The sequence below is a fragment of the Leishmania panamensis genome, assembly GCF_000755165.1.
Source record: "Leishmania panamensis strain MHOM/PA/94/PSC-1 chromosome 31 sequence".
NCBI lineage: Eukaryota > Euglenozoa > Kinetoplastea > Trypanosomatida > Trypanosomatidae > Leishmania > Leishmania panamensis.
In genome coordinates, this window is record NC_025878.1 from 952,312 (window position 1) to 965,148 (window position 12,837).

Sequence of the window (12,837 nt, forward strand, 5' to 3'; positions counted from 1 at the left end):
ACGGCGAAGGAGGAACGCACATGCGCCCATGCGTCAAGCGAGCACTGAAGTTTGAGTGCTAAAAATCTGGTCGCCCTTCCACACCAGAGGAAAGAGACGAAGGGGCGACAATTCCTTTGCCTATTTTGCCCACAGTGATGCGGAGAGTTGGCGAAGCAACACGCCCACTGCCGTGAAGCAGAGGGTGCATGTTGTGCAGCACGCGCAAAGCACGGCGACGAGGCTGAAATCTGAAAACACGAAGTCTGAATCTGCGCAAAACACCATCACATCATCCTTGGAAAACAAAGGCGTTGAGCAAGGAGCGTGCAGTGCACCGTGGAGGTAAACACGCCTTATGGAGGAAAAAACAAAGCAGGCGAAAGAGACAGTCGCAAAGGAGAACGAATAGGCGCTCCCCCCCACCAACAGCGGCGTATCAGTGAAAAGGGGGTGGGGAGAGGACGGAGAGAGGCGCCAGCGGGCGGTGCCCAAAAGTGCCGATAGAAGAGAGAAATGCTAAGAAAGGTCGCAGAGTAGGGCGTGTGGTACTCGCGCGCGAGAAAAAAAAGAGTCGAGAGGCACGGCGGCACCGCATATCCAAGAGAATGCAGCGCAGGTGTGGTCTGTTGTAGAGGAGGAAACGAATTGTACGCCCCCCTCCTCCCTGTGCTCATTTGTTTTTTTTTTCCGGGGAGTGGCATAGATGTGCAGTTTCGTTGTGAAGCGGAGCAGCTCTACGCTCCTTCTGCTCAACTTCGTCACCCACGCACTACCGAGCGCACGCGCCGCTTTCCTTCTCAGCATGCCCAGCCCCCCACGTACATGTGCGCTGACAGGCGCACCCCACCACCACCCCTTCCCCGCCTACAGATCCGGCACCACAGACAAAGCCCTGCTCGCCTGGGGCGAACCGTCCCTACTGTCGACAGTCAGGGGCCACGCGCCATAGAGGCATTTCACGTCCTCCATCGTCCCTTCTTTGCACGCATGCGGCGCCATCGGTCTTGCTCGGGGGCGGCGGCGTCTGCCGTGCAGGTAACAGAGGGTGGCCTAGTCGCATCCCGGCTGTGCACGAGGAGGGTATGTGGGCTTCCCAAAGGTCAGGGGCTCCTGGTGACCCTGCACCCTGCCTGTATGCTGTGCTTCTCCCTCCGGCGCTTCAAGCCGCTGCATTCCATAACATGGTGTGGCGACTCTTCCCACGGGAGCCGAGTGGAGGGGGATTCGATGGTGCCACTCGGGGCGCTCCCGTCATGCGACCCGCATCTGCGCCCCACCCGCCCACTCGGTCGGATGTACGGGATGCTGCGCACAGGCGCTGTGAGCTTGACTCGTACGGATTCCACGGCACCCTTTCCCGCCCATCGCTCGTGCACTGCTGGCCAACTGCATGCCTTGCTTGAGACGCGGTGCGCCATGCCAGCAGTGGTTGACAGCGCATGTGCGCAGTTCTCGCACTTTTGAATCGTGTGAACTGAGTCGAAGTGGGGAGAGAACCGAGCCTACAGAGAAGCACCAAAGACATGGAGCACACATGCAAAGCGAGGGTAGAGACGAGGAAGGAAAACATAACAGCAAGGAGGGGGAGGGGGAGGGGGAGAAGGGCGGCGGCGGCGACGGAGATGGTGGACTGCGCAATGTCTGTACCGAGCAGGGCACAGAAAAGAGAAGTTGAGGAGGAAGGCAAACAATGGTCACCATAAGAGCGAATAAAACGAGCATTAGCGCGCCTACGTGCACAAGAGCGTAGACGCGTCAGAGGCGAGGGAGCCGGAAGGAGCTCTGGTGTGGTGCAGAGGTAAAGGGGCCCAGCCGAGAGCACTACAGGGCGCCAAGTGGGAGGGAACAGAGTATGAAGCAGGAAAAGGCAGCAGCACGCAGTATCTCCCTACACTGTACCACCGCGGAGCAGCGAGGGCCCAGCCGCGGCGAATACGTGAAGCCGTCCAAAGAGCAGTGAAGCGCAGAAGACAAAGACAAAGTGATGACCAAAACGAGGACGACGCGCAGTATCGCCCAAAGGGGGAGGGGCAGGGCAAGCGAGGGAGGGGGGATGTCTGTAGAGTTAAAGAAAGAGCAGCTCAAGAAGATGGATAAGGAGGAGGGGGGAGGGTGTGCGTTTGCGTGTGTGGATGGCACGCCGCACGAGTAGAAAGAAAGGCGTACCACCGAAGGAGAGGGAGGGAGGGAGAGAGAGAGAGAGAGAAAGAGAGAACAACATTAAACGCGGAAACGGGCGAGTGGACAACAGACAACGCGAGAGAAAACAAAAAAAAGACAACAACAAAAGCTCCAACTTTGGTCGCGATACGTCCCTCTCCGGGGACAAGAAAAAAGGAAGACGGCCTACGCGCCCTGCTGCAGCACGAGACACGATAGCGGCCTACACGCACGCACACACGATCGACACACAGGTCAACACTTCACCCCCCTTTTTTTTGCTTATCGGTGCTCGTTTGTTAGAGCGTAGAAAAGGGTAGCAGCAATACCTCGGTGGAGGATAGCGGTGTGGGCGTCTTGCCAGTCACCTGTTGGTGCGGCGAAATTGCGCTTTGGTACTCTAGCAGAGACGATAAGGTGTAGAGGTCACTAGAAGTCCTAGAAGCATCGTCGCCCCACGCGCTACTGCCCGAGGCACCGGAGGACGCCGTGTGCGCTGGTGCATCGCTCAGCACGCACTGACTGAGATCGAGTGCGCCTGTGTTTATATGTAGCTGATTCACCTGGGGAGAGTCTGCATTGTGGTATGCCATCATGATCAACTTTCCTGTCTCCTCCGCAACTGAGACGGCTGAGGACGTGCTGCAACGGCCCGCAATGGATGTTGTGTCCATGTGGCTGATGGTGCGGGCGCTTATCCGGGACGCCACGGTAGGCGATCGCTCGTAGACAAGACTAGCCGTGAAAGGCAAAGCATTTTCGGACTCTCGAGGGTGGGGAGTAAAGGGCTGGCTCCAAGATCCAATCACCTCGCCCGTGGGGGTTGGTAGGATGACGGCAGAGATGTGGGTGATGCTGTTTGGCGAGATGCTGTCAACCTTTCGCGGCGCCGCACCTACACGTTGTCGCTGCTGTTCAATCGATATATGGAGCTCCTGTGCATCGCGACGACACTGCTCAGCGTACTGGCGACACGCCTCCTCGACCGTTTCGGCACTACTTGCGACTCTTGCTTGTGTGCGCATCTCTGTTCTTGAGGTGTTCTGTGGCGCTCGCGTACCTTCCTTTTCCGCTAATCCGCCTCGTGATGCTACACCGCTGGTGCAGGGAATGACGCACAGGAATGCACCGCTGCCACTGCGTGAGGGGCTCGCCCCTCGACTCCGGTTGAACACACATGCAGGCTTTGGGCGGTGTTCTTCCTTTCTGGTTTCAGATGAAGTAGTTAAGATGTGTCTTTCAGTATCGTTGGCATGCAGGATTGGGTGCGATTGTGTGATTGTGGGCGATGGTACAGCACAAACCGTCTCTGTTGCCGACAAAGGTGATGGAGCGCGCACCAGTGTGGCCTTTGGTACCACTTCGTTTAGTGGTGCCCTGGCCAGCGGCGGGAGCGTTGCTACCTGTGCCAGTGAAGCCACTCCTGCAGCTGCTACTGCCCGTGGCGTTGACATCGGTGTACTATGGAGGCTTCCGAGTGCTGCTTTTTTCTGGGCTGCTGCCTCTTGGGTGGTCCCTTGTTTCGTCATTGGATTGATTTTCGTCGCCTTCGGTGATGCATCCGGAGCTGCCAAGCGCTCCTCGATGACGGCGCGAGCTTCTGGTGGGTGCGGCGCAGGTGGTTTAGACGGGCTGCTGTGCGCCGCTACGGCCACACTGCACAGTTTACGCCGCTTCGCGAGCAACTGCTCGAGCGTTTCCACTTGCTCGTCGGTCAGTCCACGAATCATCGAGCCACCGCTAGAGTGCTTGCGGTGAAAGGCGTCGAGCGCTTGGTCAATGCGACTCTCCATTCCCATCTCGTCCTCACTGAGGTGGGCAACGCGCGACATGTCGATATTCCCACCACTGCCGTTCCCGCCCATGGCGCTTGACGGGTCGACCGCTCCGTTCTTCGGAAATGTCTGCGCCGACGTCTGCGACGCAAGCGTGACTTTCATCCGTGGCAACTCTTCCAAGAGTTGAGCCCCTAGGGGCAAGTCAGGGGCGCGTTCGGGAGCCTCACTGGCATCTGCCAGTGAACCCCTCAGAACGCGTCGTGCGCGCTGCCCACAGGGTGGGCTCTCCTGGCTCGGAGATGCACTCCGATAGCGCGATGGAAGAAGAATGGAATCTTCCGGTTTATAGAGACCTTCTGGGGTATGTTCTTCATTGAACCCAAAGCCGCGCCTCCGCTCGGAAGTGCGCTTGCAGTCAGAAGTGTCTTCCGATGCTGTACAGGACCGGGCCTCGTGACGGTTTGGTTCCCACACAGGCGGGGTAGTACGGCTCGGGAGACCCACAGCCGATAGGACGGTGAGGCGGTGGTCGCGCGGCGGGGGGCAGGGTACTGTCAGTGCATTGCCTGTCTCTGGGGCCCCCGGAGTCAGGGAGCGCCTGCCGGCCGAGAGCAGCTTGTTGGCGGACTTCTCCTGCGACGTCCAGCCTCTGTTGTTTTCTCTCTCGATGTCCTCTTGGTTCTTTTTCTCCACCGGCAGTTTTTCCCGCTCCGCCTTGCTCTTAGTTCGAATACGTGCGAGGCTGGCGTAGAACTCCCGCTCCGCCTGCGTAGGCTCGCGGTGGGGATCGCCAAACGTCCCAAATCGCTTGCACGGCTGCGGGCTGCCTCGTGCTGGCATGACGTAGCCCCTTACCTTACATGCGACAGGAGAGAGCCACCTCGCCTTCCGAGGAGATGGACACAAACGCAGCGAAAGACAGACAGACAGACAGACAGACAGACAGACAGACAGACAGACAGACAGACAGACAGACAGACAGACAGACAGACAGACAGACAGACAGACAGACAGAGTGTGTGAGTGTGTGAGTGTGTGGAGAACACGCGCTGGCACAGTGCGCCTCGAGGAGCTCTAGGCGCTTCGGTGATCCAACACTCCGTATGATGTCTCTGTTGGGATGTGTTGTAAAGCTGAAGAGACGACAACGGAATCGTCTAAGCGTGTTAGATATGCGATACACGCTAGAAAGGAAGCGGTGCAGTGTGGCTTCTCCGTCTGTGCAGTGCGACTACCATGAGAGGGTGGCTTTGCGTGAAATCGACCGAGGGTGAATGGGGTGAAAAGCAGCGATGGTGAGAGACGAGTGACCGTACGAGCCTTCGGCAAACAGCGGTCCTCTCTGAAGGGAGGGGGGAGCGTGAAAAGGACGCGAGCGTTGGCATATATATTTTTTGTGTGGTTCCCCTGTTGACTGGTGAGCAGCTCACTGCCGGTACTTCCGCGATCCCCAGCGAGACCCACTTGTTTCGGTAAGTGCGAAAGCGAAACCCGAGCCGTCTGTGTCATGGGCCTCCCCTCTGAGCAGAGCAATGCCAAAAAAAGACCTGCCCATGACAGGGATACCGTGGGAGTGGGCGGAATTCACTTGTCGCTGTTTGCCCGGCTTCCACTCGGAGCATCTTCTCTGAGGGGAGAGGGAGGGAGCACATCCACAGCATCCGTGAGAGGAATGCAGGAGAGAGTCGCCACTGGAAATCATACAGCGTGGTACGGCTACACATGCACCCACACACAGACACACACACACAAACACACACACACTAGTAAAAGTGCAACGGGGTCGCAAACGCGAGAGATCAATAAAACTAGAAAAGGCACGCCAAGCCATGGACGGCGTAGCCGGAAACGAAGGCCGGAAGGGCGCGAAAGGCCTTCATCCCCACACCCCTACGCTCGCGTTGACAGGGTGACCCACAAGTACGCTGCAAGGGGAAAAATGAAACGAAAAAAAGCGACGATACCCGTTCACATTAACGAGAAGAGGACAAATAAAGAGTGGGTCGGTGGTGGGTGGGTGGGTGAGTGAATGAGAGGGGGTAGGGGGAAGAACGCCAAGACACCTTCGCAAAAGGAAAGCGCAAAACAGAAATACACATATGTCAGGGTGGAAAAGGCGCGAGAAGGTGAAATCAACGATGGACAGTGCGTGAACAACAACAACGAGTGGACGCCCAAGAGACAATTTCAGATACCGCCAAGCATTAACAGACAAGTGCCATGACAGACATCCCTGAACAGCGGCAACAACATAAAACACCTCACTCCCTCCAACTCAGCTGCACTCAACCAACTGGGTGGACGACGGTCGCACGGGTGGCGGGAGAAGAGCTGAAGTGGAAGCAACGACACCCAGGCGTGTCCAGCAGCTGTGTGGGAGCAAAAAGCATCGAGTGAGTGCCCCAAAATGATAATACGGAGAATGGCCCAACGCATCACAGCGAACAGAAGGAGACAACGCGACGGAGGGAAGCGATACCCAGAGAAGACGAAAACCAACATGAGGGAGACGCAGAGAAGAGCTGAAATGCTACCGTGTGTGTGTGACGCGATATCCATCTCACCTGAGAGGGGAAGAGAGAGAGAGACGCGCATAATAGGCATGCACCACCATGGGCGTAAGTGCCCATGTACAGACATAGTCAGAGCGGACAAAACAAAAAAGAGAGAAGGGCCACCACGGCAAAAGATGAGCTGCACAGTCGAAAGATGAAAGATAACTCAGAGGGCGGGAGTAGCGCGGTAGTCATCACGAATGCTGCAAGAGAGAGAGCGCAGGCAGTTGCACTATCACCAGGAGAAACGTGGGGAATGATGCAAAGGGGCATTACTCTGCGGCAACAGAAGTGATGAAGGAGAGTTGGGGTGTCCAGACCCCCCCAAAAAGGCGATGTCGAAGACGGCGAGTGAAGAGAGCGAGAAGAGAGGCGGGAGAGATGGGGCTTCATGCGTCTGTGTGTATCCCCCGCCTCACTAGCCTTCCTCAGCGTGATGGGGAGTACGAGAAGCGGTGTACGTGGCAGTATACATACAAATGAAAGGTCGAGGAAGATGAGGACAGAGGACAACAGAAATAGAGAGAGGGGAGGGGGAGGGGTGCTGCACCGTTTCCTTTTCCGCTTGGGAGGCATTCAAAGGCGAGAGTGGGCAACGAGAGTGGTCAGAGACAACCACGCAAGAAAGACACAGCGGGTGCAATGCACGAAATGTATGGAGCGAGGAAAAACACAAGAAGGGGCGCTGACGTGACAAGTTCCACCGTTGGGTGGATTGAACAACACCCTGCAGACGAGTGCGGAAAAGATATTCGGCACTCGGTATGCACCACCGACAAAAAGAATGGCTGGAGCACAAAAGGTCTTTCCGCTGATTGTTGTGCTCTGATGCACAACGAGCAGCAGCAGCAGCAGCAGCAAAGAATAGTAATACGCAACGGTGAGGGACGCGTGTTTGGGGAGGCTAGGCGAAAACGAAAAAGTAATACGCATCATGAGAACATTCGAAATGTCGAGCCATTCAGAGCGAAGAGGCGAAGGGAGGGAGAGGAGGGGAGGGGGTCCACAGCGTGGCTCGCTTTCCTGGTATGCACGAGAGCGGGTGTCTGTGCCCATTTTCGCGCGCCCTCGCTGAGAAGGGGGGGAGGCCTTTGTACTCGCAACACATCAAAAGTGAAGCGGCTGCCTGCGCGAAACGTTTGTGCGCAGCGCTACAGCGACTTATCTTTGTTCGGGAGTGCGGCACTCCATTTATGGAAAATAATTTGCCCAACCACAAAGACGCCCCGCAACAGAAGGTGAGGCGGAAGACCTAAAAAGAAGACACGACACACGACGGCAACGGTGTGTGTAGAAGTGCCGAAGAGGGGGGGAAAAGGGGGAGGGGGAGGGGGAGGGTCGTTGTGCAGGAAATGCGGTAACGGCCAATCGAATCGAGCTCAGCGACGCTGCCACCTTCACAGGGCGGTTTCCCCAAAAGGAGCACAACGCGTGACTCGAAAACACGGCGAGCACCCCCACCCCCTACAACACCCACAGTACACCTCCCTACACAAAATAAATCAGTGAAACTGTGAGAGGGAGAGAGCAGAGGTCAAAGAATAGCTGTAAGCGTTATAGCCGCAAGCGGTAATGATGGAGTCAGTACAAAATAACCACAAGGCAATGAGGTAACGAATGGAGGCATAACAGCGAAGGAAAGAAGTACACCAGAGTGAGCCAAACAACAGAATAGAGGTTATAAAGTGAAACATACGCCCGACAGCGAGAGAGAGACAAACGGCCGTCGAGAGAGGCAAGACTGAGCCCCACAGCAAAAGAGAGCCGCGCTTCCAACAACAGCGAAAAACAAAACGAATCGAACTACAAAGCAGAGGCGGGTCGCGTACAGACTGAAGCGGGGGGAGAAAGGGGGGACGCACAGAGCAGAAGTCACGAGAACAATCACGAAAGGGATTCTGCAAGGACGAGAGGAAGAACGAAGGCAAACAAAATCCTTAAACGCTTACGAGCAAACTGCACGCGCAGCACGCAACAGGGGAGACTGCTGGCAGGAAGAGAGCGGGGGTGTCTGAGTGATGCAGCTCCGTTGCCATTCGTACAAGTCGTCACAACATCCAGCCGTACAAAGCCAGCAGGCGTGCGTGCACGGTGTGAGCGCGGGCTCCAGCGATGTGGGCACACAAGCGGCTCAGCAACGTACAGCCCCACGGACCTGCACATACGAGCAGCTTCAAGGCCACAAGGAAGAAAAAGAGGCAGACATGTGACACCCAAGGGGGAGAGGGGCATGGACACTACTACACGCAGGTAAAAGCACGGCAACTGGAACCCTCGTAACGTAAGATCAACACGCTTATTCGCCATGATAAGTGCCAAGTATGGTGTTGTCCAGCATGGCTCCTGCTACAGTCTAAAGCATTAGGTGAACGCATAGCAGCAAGGCACAGGAACAGGGGGAGGGGAATAACATACGGGACAAACTAAAAAGAAGAGAAGGCAACTTGATTGATGTGAGTAGGATGGCGGAAAGCGATTAGGCCCATTTGTAGTATTCCTTCAGGTAGACAACTCCTCCGGACGATAGAAGGGGCGGAGCCTGGCGAAGATGGTTGGGGGAAAGCGCAGACATGGGAGACTGCCTTTGCAGATAACCGAGACGCTTTCTCGCAGGTGCGTGCGTGTGTGTGTGTGTGGAGGTGGTGAATTGCACCCAGAAATGCCATTTGCGTGAGTTACACTAGATGACTAGCCGGGATAGGAGTAGAAAAAGGAGAGCTGAACGGGAGAGGGAGAGGAGAGAGAAGCCATTTGGTACAAGACAAACGATGGCAAGAAGAGGAGGTGGGGGGCGGACGGGTAGCCGGGCCATGCAGGCAGAAAAAACCAAAATAACACACGAAGCGGCGACTCCTTGTTTTCGCTTGCGGTTGTTCTGGCCGAACGCATGGCTACACGTGGGCGAATCCCATGCGTCTAAAACTGTAAGGAGAACCAGCGTACCCACAATACGCGCCACCCCACCCCTCCCCCTCTTCTTAAAGGCAAAAAAAGGAGGAAAAACTCGACATCGCTAGACCAAGCGAAGCTGCAGCGCGCTTTAGCCCTCTTAGAGGTCCTCGAGCAGTTGGAGGTTTTCCTTGTGAAGGGGCTTTGCATGGCGTGAGACGGCCTTGGAGACACCTTGGCGGCTCACCAAGGCAAGCGCCGCCTCCTGCTTGCACAGCAGAAACGACACGGATCCCACTGCCGGCAGAGTTCGCTCCACCAGAGATCCATTGCGAGAGCGGTAGCTGCTGGACTTCTTGAGGATGGAGTCAACCCTGCAACTAACACCAAGGTTCGGCATGGAGTCACCCATGTTGCTGTGCCGTGGAGAGCTTTGATCGTCATGTGACGACCTCGCCATGCGCTCGCCAGGGCTCTCACTTTCATTATGGAGACGTCTGCATCGCTGCTCGCCACTGCCGCCTTGTCGAGGGGAAGGAGGAGAGTGTATTGATGTAGACGATAACGAGTTCTGCAGTTTCTCTCTCTTGCGCCCTCCAATGCAGTTATCTGCGTGCAGTAGACTCTGCGCATTCGCACTCGAGTTGGACGCATGTAAGTGCGCTTTGGCGATGGCATCCGGCAGGCCACCTCCCTCCGCCAACGTGAGAGCACTGCGTTTTGGTGAGTGCGGTGCCGCCTCAGCCGATATGACAACTGCGGAGGTGGATGCAAGACTCTGGTTTGTTGTCGTCTGCCATTCCATTCGCTGAGGCGAAGGCAAAGTGGCCACTCCACAGACAGCGAACTTCAGTGGCAAGACACCATCATCGCCGTCTGACATCGTACTCCGGGGTAGCTGGGAGGCAACGAGACTCTCACGCACGCCACCATTTGCAGAGCCCCGCGAGGTGCATCGAGTTGTGTGCTTTGGCGTTGGCTTCATCGTAGTAGAAGACGCACTGATTCCTGTCCTAGTGGTCAGGCTTGCCAAGTCCTGATTGCTGCGCCCTCGAGTACGAAGCCCATCGGCGGCGGGAGATGACGGAAGACCAGAGGTGCCACTTAGCAGCGTCCCAGCGGCACTCGTGTGGCCCACCTCGTGAGCTGCAGGCGTGTGCCGCGGTGAGGTACTGCGTCCCGCTGCCCAACAGTCGTTTGTCGCTTCTGGAACGATCGTCTTGCCATCACTGAGTCTGTTTTTACTCCGGCGAATTAAGCTCCACGACAGCGCGGGCGGTTGCGATCCGGGTGAGCCGGTAATGGACGAGTTGTTCGTGTCGGCGGTCTTCGCTGCTACCTTGGCACTGGCGGCCATGACAGCGACGCGTGGCGGCGGCGTGAGGGCAAAGGTAGCGCTCCTGTTCGTGATGCACTGCCTCGGCAAGACTTCCGGTGAATGACCTTTGGTGCCCTTCGGGGCAGCAGATGATATGGGTGAGCGAGTCGGCTTCACCTCCTTTACGGCGTGCAGCGCCCTCACCTGGCTGAATGGCAGACTCTGCTCCAGTAGCTGCATCGGAGGAGCAGGAGGTCCACGCATCTGCTCCCTCAGCGCGTCGGTGGACTCTCTCCTCGGACTTGCACACTTGCTGTCAGGACTGCGCCCGTCGTCGGGCGGCTTCCTTGTCGTTGTCTTTGCATTTCGCGAAAAAGGGGCGAAGGGGCTCGGAGCTGCAGGGGCGGCAGGACTCTCTGCAGTGACGGCGGGTGCCCCCGCCGGCTGCAAGTCTGATGGTGTTGGTGTCGGGGTGAGCAGCAGCAGCACGTCATCCCAATTGGGGCTTTTAACGGGGCTCTCGGCCAGCGGCGGTGGCGAGATGAGTGTTGTTGGGTCCAACCGTGGTGCTTGACGCTCAGTGACAGCAGCGTACTCGGCGTGGTCGGTAAAGTAAATTTCAGGAGTCAGCTCGAGACCACTGTCGCTAAGGGTGACATGGGATGAGCGAGTGCTCGACTCTGTCGATCGATCTGCGTGTTGCGCCTCAGTACTTTTGTCTGAGCGGAGGTGGCTTGACAAGGCGTCGAGGTCTACAATGTAGTCATGTTGGGAGCCCACACTGGTGAGACTATCAGTGTAGCTGAGGGGCTGTGACCACTCCATCTGGGGGGTCACAGACCGGCGTTCAAGCTCTGAAGTAGTAGGGGTCGATCCAGAGAGGCTGCAGAGCTCTGCAGGGGAAACGCCCGTGGAAGAGAAGCGGGTGCTTCGCTGATGCTGAGGTGAGAAGCCTATCCTTTCGTAGCCATCGACGAGAGTCGTGTCGCACCGGACCCCCTTTTCATGGTCGAAATAAGGCGTCGGCGTTGTTGGCTGTCGCGGACGCTCCGTCAGCTGACCACTTTGGGGGAGCCTATTGCACTCATTCTTTGCCTCTCCACCCGAGCTGCACACCACGGCGTTACCCATCTGTGCCTTCACGAAAGCGACGCCTCCCTCAAGGGGTGTCAAGATCAAGACGATACAACACGCGCTGGCGTGGAAAGTAGGCGAAAGACTAACTTGTGGGCGTGAAGGATGCCTTATAGAGATACAATAAACTGCAGGAAGCGATGAAGGGTATCCGCGGAGCAGAGAAGTGGCGCCGCCCGCTCTTGTGCGGCCCTCTCTGTATATATGAGAGAGTGTTTGTGGGCCCAATCGTGACTGTGGAGGGCAGTGGGAGGATCCACCAGACGGAATCAAATCGAAAACAAATCAACAAGAAAAGAGGATAGAGGGAGGAGCTTCTCACCCAAAGCAAACCCACAACGACGACAGAGAGCCAAGGGCAATTGTGGTCACGCATGCCAGCAACGGCGAAAACTTCAGATGTTTACCGCCGCAGCTCCACGAGACCACAAGCAAGGCGGGGAAAAGAAAGGAAAATATTTTCCGCTTTGGCTGTGATTAACGGCAAAGCAAGACGAGTAAAATGCAAAGTGAGAACCATACAAATCAACAGAAAGACTGCAGGTACGCAGGGGTGTGAAGAGGTGCTCAACAGATGAAAGGCTGACGCTTCCGTCCTTGTCGCCACAGCCAACGTTATGTGAACAAGGGAGAGGAGGAAGGGTAGACGATGAAAAGCGAAGAGAGAGCAACCGCAACCAATAATCGATCCACACACACACACACACTTACGCAACACCGGCGATGCCAGCAATGAGTGAATAAAAAAAGAATATAAAAAGAGAGGTGTACACACGTCAAGGAAAACGATATACAAGTCTGAGCCCACGTACGGTGCGTTAACGACAAGCGACGCCAGCGTGGCGGCTACCGCACCCACCAGACGCCTTTACTCCCTCTGTGTGTCACTCACCTTCGCTGCCTCCTGGAACAAGATAATTTACACTGCACTGATACGTCTGCCACAGGCGACAAAATCAATAGATGTAGAGAGGAAGAGAGAGAAAGGTGCTGCCAAACTGGCGGGCCAAGTGAGAATGCC

The 12,837-nt window shown here is 56.4% G+C and overlaps 2 protein-coding genes across 2 annotated transcripts, besides 1 other annotated feature; both read right to left on the bottom strand.

Annotated features, from left to right (window-relative positions):
* Nucleotides 1–828: 828 nt before the first annotated feature.
* Nucleotides 829–1,459: a repeat region.
* A 982-nt stretch (nucleotides 1,460–2,441) lies between these two features.
* On the bottom strand, nucleotides 2,442–4,760 carry LPMP_312030 (hypothetical protein; the record flags this gene model as incomplete). Its single annotated transcript, XM_010703289.1, has 1 exon — nucleotides 2,442–4,760. One exon carries the CDS (start codon nucleotides 4,758–4,760, stop codon nucleotides 2,442–2,444), a length of 2,319 nt encoding a protein of 772 aa, XP_010701591.1.
* A 4,764-nt stretch (nucleotides 4,761–9,524) lies between these two features.
* LPMP_312040 (hypothetical protein) lies at nucleotides 9,525–11,813 on the bottom strand (the record flags this gene model as incomplete). The annotated part of the gene is made up of 1 exon (XM_010703290.1): nucleotides 9,525–11,813. The coding sequence occupies one exon, from the start codon at nucleotides 11,811–11,813 to the stop codon at nucleotides 9,525–9,527; it is 2,289 nt and encodes a 762-aa protein (XP_010701592.1).
* Between the last annotated feature and the right edge of the window lie 1,024 nt (nucleotides 11,814–12,837).